The 19,623-nt window shown below is 38.5% G+C and overlaps 1 protein-coding gene across 14 annotated transcripts in view; it reads right to left on the reverse strand.

The window, feature by feature from the left end:
- Positions 1 to 5,965: 5,965 nt before the first annotated feature.
- Positions 5,966 to 19,623, reverse strand: part of TRIP12 (thyroid hormone receptor interactor 12) — a 77,969-nt gene continuing 64,311 nt past the window's right edge. For 10 of the 14 annotated variants that reach the window (XM_066326311.1, XM_066326308.1, XM_066326318.1 and 7 more), the window contains 13 exons: positions 18,972 to 19,099; positions 18,534 to 18,685; positions 17,935 to 18,077; positions 17,237 to 17,393; positions 16,158 to 16,256; positions 15,509 to 15,623; positions 15,082 to 15,236; positions 14,404 to 14,568; positions 13,084 to 13,248; positions 9,585 to 9,698; positions 8,743 to 8,837; positions 8,425 to 8,528; positions 5,966 to 7,356 (listed from right to left, as the gene is read on the reverse strand). In XM_066326311.1, coding sequence (XP_066182408.1) covers positions 7,160 to 7,356; positions 8,425 to 8,528; positions 8,743 to 8,837; positions 9,585 to 9,698; positions 13,084 to 13,248; positions 14,404 to 14,568; positions 15,082 to 15,236; positions 15,509 to 15,623; positions 16,158 to 16,256; positions 17,237 to 17,393; positions 17,935 to 18,077; positions 18,534 to 18,685; positions 18,972 to 19,099 — 1,789 coding nt within the window. In that variant the 3' untranslated portion in view covers positions 5,966 to 7,159. Of the gene's footprint in view, positions 7,357 to 8,424; positions 8,529 to 8,742; positions 8,838 to 9,584; positions 9,699 to 12,439; positions 12,634 to 13,083; positions 13,249 to 14,403; positions 14,569 to 15,081; positions 15,237 to 15,508; positions 15,624 to 16,157; positions 16,257 to 17,236; positions 17,394 to 17,934; positions 18,078 to 18,533; positions 18,686 to 18,971; positions 19,100 to 19,623 lie in introns of those variants that run through there. The other 4 variants (XM_066326315.1, XM_066326320.1, XM_066326316.1 and 1 more) reach the window with 4 other exon arrangements.

Genomic DNA, 19,623 nt, shown 5'->3' on the forward strand with positions numbered 1-19,623 from the left:
TGTATTTAAAAAAAAAAAAAAAAAAAAAAAAGTAAATCTCTTGGAAGAATGATTAAAGGCTTTTTTTGGAGTTAACAGATATGAAATATCTGGACATCAGTGCTACTACCTCGGGAGTATAATTTGGTCAGAAATAGTGTGCTTCAGCACTGAAGGATAGAACCTTTAAATTATTAGTAAGAAGGAAGCAGTTGAATGTGTTTTAGTGCAAGACTACTGAAAAATAAACTGTGAGAGAAGAAAAAAAAGAAAGCAAGAGTGGGGACAGTAATTGTAACACATAATGCATGTAGCAAAAATAACAAGGATATGAGAAGATAAAAGTGGCATAAAGCTGTATAATATACAGCTGGTATTGTACAGCCTCTGGCCCTGTTCTATCAGAGCTTCCACAGTTCAGGAGTTGTAAACTTCCACTGCCTACCTAATGCAACTTGTACATCACTTCTGCTCTTAGTTTTGGAAGAGGTGTGGTAGAGATCAGTGCTGCTGGGGCAGAGCAGAGGCAGCTGAGTTACAGGGTCACCTTGGGGAGGGCACAAAGCACCTGTGTTCCTCCTATGACCTGCTGTCTGTTCAGCTTGAACTCCCAGATCTGCTTTTTCACTGTTGTTCTTCAGACAAATGTTTTTCTATGAAACTTCATTAACAAAGATTGCTTGGTGGATCCATAAATACTTCTCACCAAATAACTGATACACAAAATGCAATCCTACCTAATTTGAACTAATTGGGAGTTTCTTGATATATATCTTTTTCTATTTATCCTGCCATTGACATGCAGGATCTATGCTAATTCAAAATCAGGCCTTCTACTAAATTCTGCCAACAGCTTTGAACAATATCAAATGTTACTGACACCTGGAATGTACAAGGGTCTCAACACTGGGCATAGGATCCTAAACAGTGTCTTAGTCTGCTCCTTTGCCGATACATTTCTTAGGATCAAGGCTTAATTAATCTGTAACCTGCACAGTGAGATTTTGGTAGAAAATGTATTTTGCAGGTCTGTATCACTGAACTTTGCACTAACACAGTAAAGCAGGAGGTGAGTGATGTAGCCTGACCATAAACATCTTGAGCATCTCCATGGACATCCCACCCCACTGCTGGATCCTCATCTATCAGTACTCATTTTTCAAAGTCCACATACCGGACACAACTAAACTTTTTCCTGTCTTGTCCATCGCACATTCCTAATTCCTATCTTTCTATTTTCAGGATGGTATTTTTTTGGTAATACCTCTGAAAACTGCTCTTTCTAGAAAATCCTCTATATGAAAATATGGCATCTTTCCATAATTGCTGTCAAATCATGTTAACTACTTACTCCAGAAGAAATTGGAATCAGCCAGTTGCTTGCTGGAGCAGACATGAACATGGAGTTGTAACATTTTCTCATCACAGGTAAGTGCAAATTCATTCATTATTAAAAACAGAAGAAAAAGCCAGTTTCAATTTTCAAAAGTTTTTCTATTTTGAAAAGTGTAAGTAATTAAGGCCTGTGATTTTCAGCCAGTTGAAAAGGAGTGCTGTGGAGATTACCCATAATCTGCAGCTGAAACTAAGACCCTTGTATTTTCAGAAAATTTGAAGACCTTTCTCTCTGCATATGAATTTCTCCCATTGAGCTTATTTAAATTGAAGGGACTGATGTGGCACAAACAGTGCAAGGGTAAGATGCATAACAATTTAGTTTGATGCTGTCACATGGTTCTGACTTTAAATTCTAGAGAGAGCTCATTTTAAAATTGTGGTACATTTTAGTAAAACAAACAGATATACCCAGTTGGGTTTTAAAAAAGTCATGGGAACTGCACCATTTCTCCTCTGGGGATATGGAGTGAAGGAAATAATCCCTTCCCTTGATTTACCAGATGTGTTCCCAGCACTGCAGTGTGTGATGCTGCTGCCTTCCCTGGCTGCCAGGGCACATTGCTGACCAGGGCTCTGCCTTTCCAGCAGAACTGCTCTCCAGCCACTTTCTCCCTTTCCCTCCCACTTCTGGTCCAGCAGAAGTAGCCAGTACTGCTGGCCATAAAATGGAAATCACTACCCTTAGAACCCAGTGTTCCTAAAAATAGAATAATTTTTCTGTTTGATTAAGTTTCAAAATTCCTTTTTCCCCCTTTTGAATTTATAGTTTTAGCATTTATAGTTTTAGTACCCCAGAACAAAAGGTGGTCCTTTGCATATCAAGAAATATCAAAACTGTGGGAAACCTCTCTGTATGGTTAGTAACATCAGTACTTCCAGTGAGTTAAGCATACCAAGCTACAAAGGCATAAAGATTTTTTTTTCTGAGAAGCATGGCACAGACTATGGGAAACATTGTGGAGGAAAAAAGTAATCAGCCAGCAATTTTTTACTGTTTAGCCAATGTCTTGACAGTTTTGATACAGTGAAGTAAGAATCTGTAAAAAGGGCTGGAAGATGCGGCTGGGAAATAAAATGCCACCTCTTAGACTGGCTAACTATTTCTGGATCAGTGCTTGTGTCACCCTGCCTGCCAAAGAGGTTTCTGCATGCAAGTCCCAAGAACAGCTGAGCTGCAGTCAGACCAGGCCTATATTTAGCCTAGAACACCTTGGATAGCAGCTAAAGGAAGAGTAAATTAATTCGGGAAGTAGCAGTTGAGATGGTAAAACTGCAGTACGTCTATCCCCAGAGCACGAACCTGCCTTGGCTTTCACTGTGTAAGCTCGTATTTCACAAAGGGAAACCTCCTCCTTCCACCTCTTCCTGTTCTCAGGCAAGGACAGGATGGTTGCTGTCCCACATTCTCCCCCAGGCTTATCTACTTCTGTCTTTTCTGGGGGTTCAGCAATCCTAATCCTAAAGGGAGGGGTGGGAGAGGAAACTGGACAGAAGCAGACAAGATGAAAGCCACAGTACCTGTGCTGCTTTACCCCAACATACTGCCTCCAGGGTGAACTGACTGCTCAGTGCTCTCCTCTATGGGAAAGTACCACGAAAGACTTTAGAATTCCTCCCCCTTTTGTGAAGGGCATGTGGGAGAGGGGCTTTCATATCTACTGTTACACTTTTTAGTGTAGTTTGGGTTTGTTTTGTATCTTGCAGCATTTTGCTCTTCTCTCTTTTCCTCTTTGAACCAGCTTTCCCAGAAGCTGCTGCCAAACTAAATCCTGAGCCATCAGGAACTTCAATCTAGTGCCTTGAAAATACTGTGTGTGTCTTAACTATTCTCCCTCTACTTAGTTCTGCTTACAGCCCGACGTGTCACTAGTCCCCAGATGCAGAGAGGAAAGGAAGAGACCCAGGATCTGTTCCTCCCTCTGCCCCCAAAGCAGCTTCATACCCCATCAATACAGGCACGTTTCAGTACCAGGAGACAAGGACCTGGTATTTCTCTAGAGGCATCAGTCATTCCTTGAGCCATTTGCTGTCAGTCACAGGCAGCAGAGGATGGAATGCTCCCCATCTGCTGTACAAACAGGCACCAACGTTCTGATGAAGCACTGCCTGTTGTTGCTGCACTGGGCTGGGGTGGCCACTCCTCTTGGGGCAGCCACCCACACCCACCTGAGAACAGCTCCAAAAACACTACACAGTGGGGCAGTTAGGGCACGTTGGGAACAGACTGGGAAGGTCCTGCAGGATCACAGGAAGAGGTCACATAGCACAGATGTTTTCCAGTTCAAGCAATCAAGAGACCAGGAGAGGGAAAGTAGGAGAAAGAGGGCAAGCCTAGAAAAGGCTCACCTATCAGAAGATTATACTCCCGCTTTGAATTTCAGCATTTCCAGAATCCATTTCAGCAAGGCGGTCCAGTTTTCTCCATTCGACCAACAGCTTTAGCTACAGCAAAGTTTTGGCTTTGGGGAAGGCACATTCATATTGAAACCATGGTATTCACTCCCACGTCAGGTAGGCTCTAACTTCCTGCCTCTGCAGAGTCCAGGCTGCTCAGAGCATGGGAACTGGCACTACTCGTGTGAAGACAGCAGGGTCAGGGCCCAGAAACGCCACAGATGACAGCCCTACCTCCAGCAGGGACCAGAAGAGAGGGCACAGGTGTCACAGGCACCTGGAATTTCACCAGTCCCTGCCCTGAGGCACCCACCTTCTCGTCAGAGGAGAGCTCAGTAAGGAAGACAGAATAAAATAAAACACACGGTTGACAGAAAAGAAGGAAGAATCTGGACAATTCAATCATGCAAGCAGTCTGCATATGGAAATTTGAGTATCTGAGGAAGTCTGACAGTGGGGCATGGGGACTTGACATGTGATTGGAATTAATTCCTGTGCACCTTCCTAGAAAATAGGAAGAAGCACAGTAACTAATTCATGTCAGATGGGATGCTAAAGTGTTCTCTAAACAAGAGATTTTGGTATAAAGCCAACATCTAACAACAAAAACAAAGCATTGCACAAGTTCAGTAGCAGCTATCTGTGCCTGGACGGCCCTTTCATTCACACATGATTTTTTTTGCTACTTTTGTTAATACAGAAGGACATGAAACTCATTCATAACAGTAACTGGTGGTGCTACCTAAACCAACTGAATTTACCATACTAAAAAAGCATCTATTTTAAAAGACTTCTGATTGTACCTTTTATTATACCTTATAAAGGTATTCAAAGCAGTGCAGTACTACGATGACTACACACCCCCTTGGATTGATTTTAGTGAGCTTTTCCCTTAATCCAAAATTGCTGAAAAGGAGGAATCCTTAAGATCTTGCACCACCCCTCCACTCATTCTGAACTACTCTTAGATATATTACTTGTTTGCAGGACAATACTACAGTCATGCAAAATGTGACTTTTCATTTTATTCTTGTAACTTACTATCTTTACACCTTTTAAGTTAGACTGCTCTTCTAATATGCTAAAAGCTGCCCTTGGTAGGAAAAAACAAGTGTCATCCAAAAGGGTTTCATTCACTTTTCAGGCCAACTAAAACCTTAGTCTGAGCTCAAAAGGACAGCCAAAACAACCAAAATCACATCACCACAGATCCTTGTTTTTTCCTTCCTTTTTAAACAGGCAACCAACTTATTTTCCCACTGAAACAGTTACACAAACAGTTACACTATCAAATCTGAAAGTTCCTCAAAATTTCCAAGTCAATGAAAGCCAGATTCTAGAGGGAGACAACATGGGTAAAAAAAGTATCAATACACATGATATTTTAATACAAAATATTAGCTTTTTTCTTTTTTTTTTTTTACACAAGTCAGTTTTTTTTTAAAATATAGAACCTTAAAAAATGAACAAATTGCTATCCACACACTATAAACACTTGTTTGTGCTCAGTTTGATCAAGTTATCAGAACAATTTAAACACCAGTCCATAGTTTAAACACTGCCTTGAAGTTGGATGCAAACTATGCCGCACTGCGCGCTACCATTATTGTATGTACAGGGTGAAGCGCCTTCGGTCAGGTTTAATACGGTAATAAAAAACTGTTCAGTTATCAGGTTCTTTGTGCAAGGATTTCACATTCTACTCATGCTCATGACAGGTCTGTATTACATTTCAGTGGCACTGGTCTGAGCAAGCACAGGTAATTCTGTGAGTGTTCACCGGAAGAATGTCCGTTACATGTTCTGGAAGTACGCGTTCTTCAGCTGGATAAAAGAAAACTTGTTAGTTTAGGGGAAATAACTACCCTGATTAGCCAGAATTTAACAATTGCTAAGCACTGAAAGGAATTTTGATTTCTCAAAGTTGAATAAAAGTAATTCACTATCACATTTTCATAAAGATTACCTATGTAGCAGGTACATCTCAGGAATATTTGTAATGGCCCGTTTTTTGAACGCACAGAAAGGAAAAAATTTCCCTCAAAGTTGGAGGTCTTACAAGGTCTTGTTTTAGTAGTAAATCATCCACAAGTTGCAGGTTGTTAGCCAAGTAGATTTAGGATGATTTACTTGCATTACAGTAATTTACACAATTGAGCTTTAGGCATACAGTACAAAACTATGAACAAAAAGGTGAAGCAAACTTTTTTATTTATATTCAGGTAAAAACATTAACCTGATGAAGTAAATTATTGCAGATTTGAGAAATCAGCACATAAAACAGTTGGACAGAGCATTGCTTACAGGTGCTTTATCTGTGTCAAAAGACAAAGGCTGAACTGCTTGTTCCAAGCTAGCACGGGGGAAAGAAAAAAAGGAAAAAAAAAAAAAAGAAGAAAAAACTACAAAATTAGCCAGGAACTCAGATCAAGAACAAGAAAACTGTTTACTCAAACAGGGAATGAAACGACTAATTCGTCTTTTAAAAAACTTTACATCAATTCGAAATGCTCTGGGCCTTACCACAATACACACTGGCCAGCCCAAGCTGTTGGACTTCAACTACATGAAAGAAATAATTCTTCCTTGCCTCTGGTAGGAGGCTTTTGCTGCCTGAATCACTGTGTAAACAGCTCTGGAGCGCTCTGGTAACGACTGTCGCCATTATATCCTACCACTACAGTAAAACTATGCTATAAGAAAGGTTCTACCTAGTTACAAAGGCTGAATTATATTGACAATATATATTTGATTTCAGTAAAATTTAAATTATCTTAATCAGAGAAAGAGGCACGGAGCAGTTAAATGCCCATGCTAACCAAAACATAACAATTGTTGAATGTTGCACACAAAAAGAACCAAGTGAATTGCACATCAGACAATACATGAGGATGGGTAAAATTAGAGGCAGGTGAGGGTACACAGAACTAGTCTACTAAACTAGATTCGTCAAATACATGGTGTATTTTAATTTCTGTACTTATGTACAAAAGTTGTCTTTGGAGGAAAAACTTCAGACTTAGCTAGATGGATACACACAGCCCAGTATTAAACTGCACAGCGACATTTATTGTTCCAGCCTGGAAAAACATCCCTTTTTAAATTTCACACAGCAAAGCAAGTTAAAAACTTCACTCATCAAATAAATGATAATTTAAACAAGAACTTGCTAAAGAAACCTTGTCACAACAACTTTTAGGGCCTGATCACTTTAAGTCCAGAGGGGCTTTTAATGAATATCAACCAAGTGTCTTTGTTTATAATCTGCAAGCCGTTTTTCTACAACAAGAAGGCGTAACACGTTTCCTTGACTCAGGTGATATATTTAGAAAAGAATCATGAGTTTCTCTTTTGCTGTAACAGGCAGACATTGCATTTTTCATTGTGATCAGGAAAGATGGAATGACTGCTGCCCTTCTCTTGCAGCTATCAAGAGTTTTTCACGCATTATCTCAATAGTTGAATAGTCCGGCAATTTGAGATAGTTCACACAAGTCATTACTGAGGGTAAGAAATCATCAGGATTCTCTGTGGACTCAAACGTCTTCCGTACAATCGTCAAGGGAGGATTCAAACTTCGGAAACCTGGTAACGAGAAAAGACACTCAAATCAAGGCTCTTCCTCCTGAACACCCACAGCTCACTGCAGACACGCCCAGGGACAGAAGCAAGCATCACACAACTGACTTCCTGGACACCTTCAGAAGTTTAGAATACAGCTTTATAAAGCTGCCTAACAAGCTAAAAATACCTAAAATGCTGCCTGCAGATTCATTTCCCGAGATGAATTTAAAATTAAGGAATAAGCTGGATGAATCTCCTTTTAATTGTGTTCTGTACATGTACAAATTCTATTCCAATTACAGTATTTTTAAGTTTCTTAGCTTCACACACAGTTTTTAAGATTCTCAGGATTCATCTACAATTCTAGTAGGTGATTATTCTTATTCCAGCTATCATTTCTATACTCCTAACGCTCAATTGTGTCTGTACCATGTATCCATAGAAGAGATCCTAAAATATACTTAGAAAAAAAGAATAATCAAGTCTTTCCCCCAAATCGCAAAGAAGTAAATATTGGAACAGATACATGAATTCTGTTTTGATCTGCAAAGCATTCAGCTGAGAATACAGTAATATGTGTATTCTACAATAGTCCCTAGCAAAGACAGAAAACTTCTCTGTTCACTGCACTGTCTCTTACTTAAATACTGAAATTCAAAAAGAGGAGAAATTACCTAAGATTAACACTATCCTAAGTGTTGTCTCCTTTCTGGAAAAGAGACTATTGTTTTCAGGTTACAATGCATCATTTTGTTGCCATAACTTAATGCACCTCTAGCCAAAAACCAGAGTAATAGGACCTTTCAGTTTTATTTAAATTTTGAACTCTCTTTTGCCCTCTGACACATTTTCTGGCAACAATTTAAACCTGGAGAGCCAACTGTAGAAGTGTCATGAGATGAACACAAACGTTATGAGAATTACGCCTGCCTGAAGTCTGCCCAGCTGCTTCTGAAATTAGAAATGTGACACGAGTATGAACCTCTCAAACACATAAGTTAAGGAATGTCTTCCTATACTGAAGTAATCATCTTATTCAGAAATACATCCATATTTCATGCACAGCAATATGCAATAAGGAAAACCTACCTCCTACAGGCAGTCTGGGGCTGCCTGTCACAAACTGAAGAAACAGTCTTTGCTGCTCACTATCAAAACTACTGAGAATTTCAAAGAGATACTTCACTGCTCGACTGAGGAGGGAAAAGAACCAAGAAAATATTATTTTGTTTATAGTTAAAATAATTTAATCAGATTCATATTCAGCACAGTATGAACATTTTCAAATAAATGTCATATAGTTCCCTTAGGTTGAATAACAATGCATGAAGATGATTTCAAGAAAGTATTTTTTACTATTTTAGTTTTTTGTTTGTTTAACAAGACCAACACAGTATTTTATTTTACCTGTCATGTGTATAACCGTGATCAGGCCTGCAACATTCCATTAAAGTCTTTGCATCCCAAGTGTCTGTCTTGCTGCCACACAAGAGCTGCTCCAACTGTAAAATTACACAACAAGGAGTAAATGTTCCCCTTGGCCTTGCAAAGCTCCAGGAGCACCACAAAGGCTTGGCTAATGCACTGTTCCAAAGCGTGCTTTAGTATTTGTTTCCAAAGTCAAGGGTCTGAGTTTATAAACAAACCCCTCAAAGTACAGGCCTCAGACTCCTCAAAGAATAAAACATTCTCTCTTCTCGTCCAGAGAACCGTAACTGTGACTCAATTCAGTCCACTAAAGTGTGCTGAGCATTTTACAAAGAAGTTGATATGGTGGTGGTGAGAATAAAGCAAGATCAACTATGCTTATTCTTTACCCCTTTACATGAATTTCTTCTTACTGTCTGAAGCTTTGCTAAAAAGCTGACTACTTGTTTTATTGTTTTAACAGAAGACTCAGGTAGCATCCACATCTATCTACAGCTATTCAGAGGTACTGCAATACAAGGAATTAGAGTACCCATATTCCATAAAAAAATAAGTATGATACATAAATTAAAGCACTTCTCAAAAAAGCTGGATACACACAACCTAGAGAAAATGGAGCTGTTCATAATAAAAGCATTAAATAAGTGACTACTGAACAGAGGAATCTTTAAGAGTTAATTGTGGAATTTCAGGGACACTCAGTTTAACTAACCTGCATCAGAAATGCAATGTCAGACTGCCACGAATGCCCTGCACCCAGGTAAAGACTGCCCATACATACAGAAGGTTATAAAAGCGGCAGCAAAAACACTTTCACCAACCTCCTCAGGATAGAAGTACTGAAGATGACTAAGGGGGAACACTGACTCAAATCCATCTCTGAAGGAGTCAAACTGTCTGGCAACACCTTCATTTAGTGCCCAGAATATAACCAGCTGCAGGGAAAGAAAAAAATAAAAATGAAAAATTCAGTTTGAAAAAAGGAAGCATGCAGTGATCACTACAGAGTACAACTGCAGCAGCCAAACTCCAGCAGCCCAGCCATATGCTCACTGGAGTTACCACAGGCTGCACACTGATTCATGGAGCTGCTCTACAGAATTGCCTCATTCTGCCTTAATTGATAATTTAAATTACCCTTAACATGAACATTTGGCAGAATTTAAACAACTTATTTGCCTTTGTTTTTAACAAAGCAAACAGAACTCAGAATAGCTTGTTAAACTGAACTTATTTATCAGAATAATTTAAAGTAAATCTGAACATTTGTTATTGTTAAAAAGCCTTACCTAGGTGTTCTCTCTCTACACCACTTAAAATGCAGCACCTGAAGCAGAAATCCATAGGGCATCATTGGTGGTATTATCTTAATTTCCCCCATGGAAATATATGGGTCTCAATTCTCTAATATTAAGTTTTTAAAAAGTAACTCTAGCCTGTTTGATGTATTAAGTAGCTTAATATTCTAAGAATACACAGGAACAAAAGTAACTTGATTTCAAGTTACTGGAATATGGTTAAGAATCATAATACAAAAGACAGGAAGACACTAATCTAGGCTTTTTGAGGGTATTTTTTCTGCTTCGTTTTGGTTTTGTATCTGTGGTTACCCCCTCAACATGAAATTATCTTCCAAATACATATATGGACAGCATATACTGAAACAACAGCCAGTGGGGGGGAAGGAAGGGCATATGACATAAATAAGACCAGTTTTGCTAAATAAACCTCCTGCAGCCAGTATTTCTCCACTAAATTAAGGTATTTTATACGGCAGATTGCAGGCCAAGCTCAGATTCTTTTGTCAGTCAGTGCTATTGATGATTACACTTGCCTTGGATACCCTCACATCCAGCAGGAAATGAGGGCTGCTTGTAAAAGATGTGTTGTCAACACAGAATTGCTAGTTTAAAATGTGTTAAGAGCTCTGGCCTGTGGTGCTGATTAAAGTCATCTATGGATGTATCTGAACAGGTTAAAAAGTTCATGGGTCCTGCTGGAGTCCTGAGGCAGGTATGTAACCCTATCCCAATAAGGGAAGAGTTCCTGCTTCCAGAAAGTTCTCAAGATACAAAAGTTCATTAGGATCTGCTGATAAGTTTTCCAATAGAAGAGTCAGTCATTGAATTTCATGTGAGATATCTTGCACTACTTTCACAAACCAGTTTTAATACTGAAAAGGAAGGCAGCAAGCACCAGCAGCACAAAAAGCTCTTCTGCAACACAGAACATTCTATGGGTATTCTAACAGCAAAGTTGCTTACCTACAATTGTGATTACTTTTATGATCAAGAGCAGGTGGCATAATTAAGCTGCACTGTATTCTTGCAGATTCAAAGGAAAGATCAAATTGCTAGACAAAAGTCTACACTACTGAAACTATATATATATATATATTTTTTTTTTTTTTTTTTTTCCACAAATTTAGAACAAGCAAGGTGGCCTCTTTACAAAACAGGAGAGAGAGGGGGAAAAAAAGACAAAAAAAGATAGAGAATAAAGTCTTTCACTATATTGGTAATTGAAGCAGTTCTACTTTCTGATAAAGGCAGCTCCTGTGGGAACTGTCCTTGGGGGGAAAGCAGGGAGGTAGAGGGAAGAGTGACAAGATGGCAAGAGAGGCATGAAAAGCAACAGTAGGATATTCCAGCTTCATAAACTACTTTTCATGTTAATCCTCACACAACATTTTAATGAAAATGACATGTTCAAGAGCAAGGCAGCTGACCCACAGGGTGCTGTACAGGCCAGCTGATCAATTAAACATACTGTTTCTAAAATGCAATTCTTCACACTTGTGATGGAGAGCACATTAGTTTTCACTCTGAAATCTTTTCTATTTTTTTCACATCAAGTCCATAAAGCTATATAGACGAAGACAGGAAAAACTACACAGAGGTCCTTTAAGAAAATAGGTCAAAAAGTTTTTAGAAAGAGGAGAGCAAGTTTTCTGTTGTCATCTCCTTTCCCTTTACAACGCCAGAAGCCTGCAGCAGGACAACTACAGAATCTCCAAGCCATCTGTAAGCCTTTCTCAGTGTATCAGATATCTGATACAGGCTGCTGAGGGAACGAAAAAAAAATACTGCAAACTATGGAAATCAGACTGGAAATGCTTGAATGCCACATTATCCAGTAAATAAAGACTGCAAATTCTGTTTCTAATAACCTGTGGAACTTTGCATTGCTCCACTGTTAGGTGTGCAAAGAGCTTTAAATCCAAATACATTAAGTTCTGTAAGTGATTCTTGACTAGCAGAATTTACTTTTAACAAATAAATACATGAGAAGTGGATAGGTAACAGTTTGGAACTATAAGGTGAATAGAAACTGCTCAATATTCACTTGTAAGGATTATGGAACAGCTTTGCAAAATTTCTCAGGTGATAGGCAGAAATTTACATGACCCTTATTGTTTCTACCAGAACATCAGACGTGTTTCTGATCAGTGCCTCAAAACTTAACAGTCCTCAGAGTGAATCTGGCAGTACCCTCACTTGTCAGGAAATGCATTTAGTAACTGGAATAGTGATCCTCCCCTGCATCCCACTCACAGCTTCATGTGATAACATTGCATTCTTCCTGTCTTTCCTCACTTTTTTTCTAGGCTGCTTGTAACCAATTCCCTTCATCACTTCCTTAGACAGAAACAACTTCTTTGTTCAGCAATACCAACCTTCTAGTTTTCTATGTCCCTTCTGGCATAGGAATGAATCAATACACAGGTGAAGTGTTCATTTATTCTGGCAATATTTTGTTATCTTTTCCTTATGGATTCTCTTCAGGGTTTGGGGTTTTTTTCACACATGTTTGGAGTTCTTTGGTTGACCGGTTCAGTGTTTCTTGGGTTTTTTGTTGGTTTGGTTTTGGCTTTTCAGACAAAAAACTAATGCTTTAATTTTGACTCATAACTGCAAATGTTTCCTTAAGTCTGAGCCCCAAAAATTCACAGCAGTTCAAAGGCCACTGTGTAGCAGATGTTAGATCAGTATTGCTAAATAATTTGCTAAATCACTATTCCTAAAAAATTCATTATCATAACTATTTACAATTAATCCACTTCCAATACTTTTTCTACAAAAAGCAAAACTTCTGATGACCTCATTACATATAAACTGGATTTTTTGTACTACACAATTTTCAAGTCAGGAGCAATTAGATTCTACCAGTTTTAGTAATAAACTAGTACAGAAGAGAAGACATAAGTAGGAAAATTATTGTCATGCCTAGTTCATGAGAATGAACTGAAATCTATATGGCAACAAACTGTCTGAGAGCAAGAAAAAAGAGAATTTTAATCATAGGTTTGCTTTTACATACTCTGAGATACTCCTCTAAATTGTGGATAGTGACCGGTGTATCTTTTCCCCCTTTCTTCAGCTCTATATTTGGAAATCCAGGAAGTGTGAAGTCCAGCCCTAGATCTTCCACTGAGCAGCCATTCATAGTCAGAGCCTCCAATGCATACTGTAGACTTTCTTTGGTCTAAAAAATCGGAAGTGAAAACCAATGAAAGCAATTAATTCAAATAAACTTATCGGAAAGTTTTGACTTCTAAAGCACCTTTGACTAATCAGACATTTCTCTAAGAGTATGACCATTAAAACTGGTACAGCTCTCCTTGCTTTCCTGCTCGAGTTTTCATGCATAACAGTAAACCAAGAGAAACCAGACAGGCTTAATGGATTAAGTGGAAAGATCCCAGGTGCACACTTGTTTTTAGCAGTTTTGCAACTACATAATATGCCAGAAGACAAACTATCTAGAAAATACTATTGTAAGAAAAGGAAATGAGAAATATGCTATGGCTCAGAGGCTGTTTTTTCCTTTGAAGAGTGAATGGCATTCATATTTGGCATGCATACTGACATTTTTCAGCTTTCATCCACCAGATCTCAGGTTTTTAGAATTCTTGGGAAATTAAAATCCATGACCAAAGAGAGAAAGTGAGACAATGAGGTAAAGAGGAGCAACGACACACAAGCTTACAATATTTGCACTAGTAACAAAGCAGATGGATTAAATTAGGTTATTACTTCCTGCCACCTATTGGATGCTAGAAAAAGCATGTATGCCAAAGACTGTTCATCACTAGTGCCACAGTGAACTGTGGTGTTTGCAGTTAAGAGTAGATAGCCTTGAAAAATTAATGTCTATGTCTGAAACAACCTGTATGCTCATGCTTGATGACAGTTCACCTCATTTCTGCTCTGCAGTAAAAAAAAACCAAAACAACCCTATGTAAATGGCACTTCTATGAAAATCTGAAATTTCTGATTAAATCAACTCGTAAAAAAGCAAGGATAGATTTTTTTTTCTCTGATATTTAGGTTGGTTAGGTTTTTTTAAACTGAACCAAAAGAGAAGTTAGAAGAAATGTCTAAAAATGCCAGATGTTTGCCTGTGTTTAATCACACAGAAGAATCCCATAATGAATTTTTCTTGCTAGACTTTACAAAAAGACCATTTTATAATTATTAGTCACTGACCTAATAACATTGAAGTATTTTGTTTGAGAACAAAGTAATTATCACTATTACAACTAGTTTCAAGCCCTATGACACATTCTGAATTACTGCTATTTCATAAAATCCTAACACGTAAAGACGCACTCTTCCATTCCTAGGGTTACTTCCCCACCTGAGTTTTATCCTGTTCAAGTCTCTTCTTTTGTCTTACAATATCTTCAAGGTGATATATTGATTTGGCTACTACTGGATCAATACTGAACAAGTCATGCGATGTCAATGAAGTCTCCTGGCGCAGCATCCACTTATAAAAAGGAAGTCCAAGAGGAAGGTCCACCTGGAAACCAAAGCACAGAACTGTTTAGTACTGAACTGTCTTCCTGAAGTATCTCTCTTACTACTTCATCTCTTGACCAGATCTACAATACTATCTCACAGCTCTGGCACACACCAAAACACCATGTCCTAGTGTTCCTGCCTCAGAAATTTACCATCAGGAAAACCCAAGTGACTGCCTAGTGCATATACATTAAAGCAATCAGCAACTGCAGTAACAATGAGCCCAGAACATTCTTGAAGGAAATTGCAACACACAGCAGTAATGACTTTTCCTTTCTTACTTTATGGTCTCAAAAGCCAGGGTAAAGATCTTCAGCATGTATCACCCTTTTCCCCCACAAAAGTTCAGCTGCATGCTTGTCTTCCTCCCTGCCCTGCCTCAGACTGCCCTTATTTCTAGAGCTGAAAGCAATAATAATACCATTTAACACTTAATGATTTCATCCCACAACTGTCAGAACTAGTACTGTAATGTGACCCCTTCAGAATAGATTTTCTGTTCTATTCTTACCAGTCTGAAGTCCATGATTGCCTTGGCCATTAGTTTTCCCAGAAAACGGAACTTCATTTTAACTTTTGCAATGTGAGCTGGCTTGGCTGTTCTCCCAAAAGGAAGTGCAAAAAGGCCTTGAAGGTTATGAATGTACTTGGTACCTTCCTGGCTTCCTGTTGAGGAAGAAAAAAAGGAAAAATAAAAGAGTTCAATATTTACTCTGATAGTTTCTTTCAAGATGCAAGTGGCATTCAGATAACCTAAACCTAAGCTTCTTATAATAAAAAAACCCTACCAAACACACACAAAAGCCCCTCAAAGAACCACACACTATCATCAGGCACATTATCTACCACAAAATGAGGTGCTCTTTACATAACTGAAGTCAACTTAGAATCAATTAAATATTAATCAATATTTATAGATTAAGTAATAGAGCAATTACCTTTTGGATTGGCTAGAGTCACTTCTTCTCCCCTCCAAAGGCCTAAGTCTGCTCTCTGTAGTTCCTGAGATACAAGTGCATAGAACTCTAGTGTAGGGCCTAGGCCTGTGCCAACCTTCAGAGGATGGAGGTGAGAGGAGAGAGAAAGAGATAAATGAGTCCATTAGGTCAGTTTGAATACAAAAGTCGTTACTTCGTCTGAGAAATATTATACATTACTTGCTGTAAAATAGACTGCATGGCAAAAAGCATCTAGGGAACCTAACTACAGGAACATTTACAACATGACAGAGGCAGCCTGGAAAGATGACACTGCAGAGGAAGTAACAGTGGAGCAGAAGTATTAGCCACCTAATGATCATAATATAGAGGGAACACACACTGTTTAAGCTATTTGCTTAAGAGTTAGAAAAAAAAATAATGAGCTCTGCTGACTACAACTGAATATGAAATTTAGATCAGAAAGAGTTTCTCCTAGCAACTAAAAATCACAATCAAGTGGATTAGGGATAATTAAAGAATAAAATTCTTTAGCACCAACAATGTGAAAGATAAAGGGTCTGACCAAGCCATTGTAGGAAAGCTGTAGCTAGTCTGTATTAATCTTCAGTAAAAAGGGGTTAAATTAGACTGCACTGATATTACTTACTTCATTCTCATACTGGATTTCCAACATGGCTCTTGAACTGCCTAGATCCTGCATCACAGATTCTGCCTGTTTCAACAGCTCATCTCTGTTCACAGTGCGCTGCACGAGAGAAGTTTTATGCAATGAAATTACGGCTTTAAGTTCCAGCTCCCAAGGAAGGTACAACAGGTAAAAATTGGTTATGCACACTTTTTCCACCCCATGCCAATAGCTCCACAGTTCAGTTCAACAATTTGTAAGCTTATGCTTTGATATAATAATTATTGCTTCTACATGAAAACTGTTTAGAATGAATGTATTTGATATAAAACGAAAGAACAATGCCTAACATTTACATCAGTATAACTAATAGGTACTATTCTTGTCAAGAATATAGCAACAGGACTATGATATAGCAAAGTACTGTCATGCAACATTATATATCTCAAACTAATATGTAGGGAAGAAAACAGAGTAAAGATGCTGAAACCCAAACAAAACCCCAACACCACTGGGATTCCTACATGTAGGCAGCTATATTCTTTTTGAACTTAATTCTTCTGTCTCCTGCTGTTTTTCCCCACAGGTATTCAAGATCATATAGCACATGTAGCAGATCTTATATTAAGATAATATATCTCCAGGTTCAATGCAGGTATAAAGACTCCCTCAAATTTAACACAGGCACAGCTCGGTTTTATTATGCTGTGACCGGTGATTTACATTCCCCAAATACAAGGACAGTATTTTTTGTTTATTAAAGGTCTAAATCCCATTACTTGAATATTTCTGAGAATCCAGCAAAACAGAGGTCTACAAGCCAATATGTGGAAATATCACTAATGCTGCCTAAAACTCTGTGTTCACTGCAGGAGTTTAGTTTCAGGAATTCTGTCAGGGTGCCCCTCCTGCCCTCATGCGGCCGGCACGGAGAAGACACTGCGCCTTCTGCTGGGGGCCTGCAGGAACAAAACTCCCCTTCCATCACTATAACCACCACGACATCAAGTTCTACAAAGAAGCCTTGCTCACAATGATATCTTAAAGACAATATGAAAATAAATAGACCCGACATTGCATTTGAAACAAGATGCACTCACTTTTTTCCTGTCCAGCCGCGGTGCCACTCTGCTATCCTGAGAATCCGACTGATTGATCTCTGGATTCGTGTCCAGCAGCCTTTGCATGGCTCGGTCACGATCAAAGGCCGTTACATAAAACAGCATTTGGCGGGTATCAAATGGAAAGAAAAACGGGCTGTGAAGAGCATTGGATCAGTCAGCTGTGTTCCAAGCAGCATCCCTGACTAGTATTTGGTTTAAAACACAACAGAAATGTAGTATGCCCAAAACCAGTGCTTTATTACGCACTGCGGTGAAAGCAGCCTCCAAAGGAAGCCTTCCAGAACACCTTAGTTTTAGTTACAATGCTTAAGAGCAAGAGTTTTTTGAAATGCAATATATGGAGACAAAAAGTTCCAGAAACTTTTGACTCTTCTTGAAAAGTAGCCCAATATACTTGAATGCCTTGGCTGTGCAAAGTTTACATCAGAAAACAAAATTCCTTTATAACAACTGTACAAAAATTAATAAACCCGACAGATCAAAGATTGAAGTACAAGCTCCCATATTTGGCAGCAGAAAGAAACGAGACTCTGCCTAGAGCAACACCACTATTCTACCTTCCACCATTTAGAAAAAATACTCAAGAGTCCTGTAAGGAGGATGCAGTGTGCTGCCCAGCCAAGATTCCTAACTGAACTGGAATTAAGAGACACTACACAGCAAATCACTCATACCATGTTTTTCCAAGTTCTGTCAGCCAAGTCGGGATGTTTCCTGTCATAATTACCAAAGGATCCTGAAGCTGCCTGTTTGCTTTTGCTGTCAGTTTACTGTTGATAAACTCCGAGGTTGGAATTATCTCCTTGCAGACTGCGTTCTGTGTTAAATAAAAGCAATGTATTTCTAGTTAGAGAAATGCTGAAAGAAGTAGCAAGTCTTTGTTAAAAAGATTTTTAACGCTTCTAATTTGCTTATCATGGAAAGTAAAAAAACTTCTTAAAACTTTTACTGCCATTTTGTTCATCCAAGGTCTCAGACATGAAAGGAGGACTAAGTAGATGTTTACTACTAATTTCCTTTACAGGAATAATGCTGGTCTAAACTTAAGGACAAAGCATGGATATTGTGTTCAATACAGTATGAAGAAAATATGACTGACTGTAAGAATTTACAGCCCTTCATCTTCTCAGAAATTAGAGAAGCATGTAGGGAAAGATGGCAATTATTCTGTCTCCTTGAGGGGGAGTGGACGGGGGAAAAGGTTATTTAAGATGTTACAGATGATTCTGTCCTGAACCAAGTATCGAAGTGATTTAAGAAATGCTCTACTCACATCATACAAGTAATACCAGTATCGACTGATAGCATGTAAAACTCTCAAAAGAAGAATAACATCTAATGAAGGATCTTCAAATGTTATATTTTCAGGTGGAGTAGATATGAGGTAAATTTCCAGAGGATTTAACACCGAAGGGCATACACCATCTAGCAGGAAAAAAAACATGTTAGCAAAACAATGAAATTCGAAGTTTTCCCAAGATTTAATTGTTAGGAGCCTAGGGAGTTTTAGTCATAGCATTCACTTAAATACAACAGTTCAGTTAAACAACTCAGTAAATATCTCACTTTTAGTTTTAATATACAGCTAAAAATACATGCTTACTATTTTTTATACTACGCCTGCTTTAAAAAATCGTATAGTGGCAGTAAACATTTTGAAAGTTCTGAAAGGACTGAGAGGAAATCTAACATAGCAAGGTACCACACTCACCATGCCACAATTCATCATGTTTTTTAGAATTTCTAGGGGAGGTTTTTGTGGGAGCAGTTTGTGCTCTTCCTCTTTTACCCCCAACACAGTCCTTATTACCATCTTCATCCTCTCGCACAGGTTTGTACCTAAGAAGTAAAAAAAAAGTTAAAACTTTAGAAGTTTTGAAATGCTAACTTAAAGGGACACAAAAGAACTTTTAAAGGTGGTAGTTCTCAGATTTCCAGAGCTTTACTTGAATGACAGTCAAAAGCAGAAAGACAAGAACACTGCACTGGGATATGATCCAGTCTCTGAAGCAAAGTATTACACAGGGGAGAAAAAACAGGGAACCTTCAGCTCCATGAACTGGAAGAAGAGAACATGAATGTATGAACAAAAACCTGAAGTGATTGCGGTTAGAGTTGGGGTTAGGTAAGGTTTGGGCATTTTTTGGTGGTTGTTTTAAGGGGTTTTATTTGCTTGCTTTTTTTCTTTAGCACATTTAAACGTTAAGAAGAAAGAGACTGGAGAACATTAAGAAGTACAACACAGTCATGTGTCAGTGTTTCTTGCAAAGTATGGCCAAAGAATACATTCACTTTCACACCAATCAACTGGGAAAAGTAGTATGAAGTTGACCATCAGTAGCATATTGCACATTCTCTACTGT

Source organism: Sylvia atricapilla, chromosome 10 (genome assembly GCF_009819655.1).
Source record: "Sylvia atricapilla isolate bSylAtr1 chromosome 10, bSylAtr1.pri, whole genome shotgun sequence".
In the NCBI taxonomy this organism is placed as follows: domain Eukaryota; kingdom Metazoa; phylum Chordata; class Aves; order Passeriformes; family Sylviidae; genus Sylvia; species Sylvia atricapilla.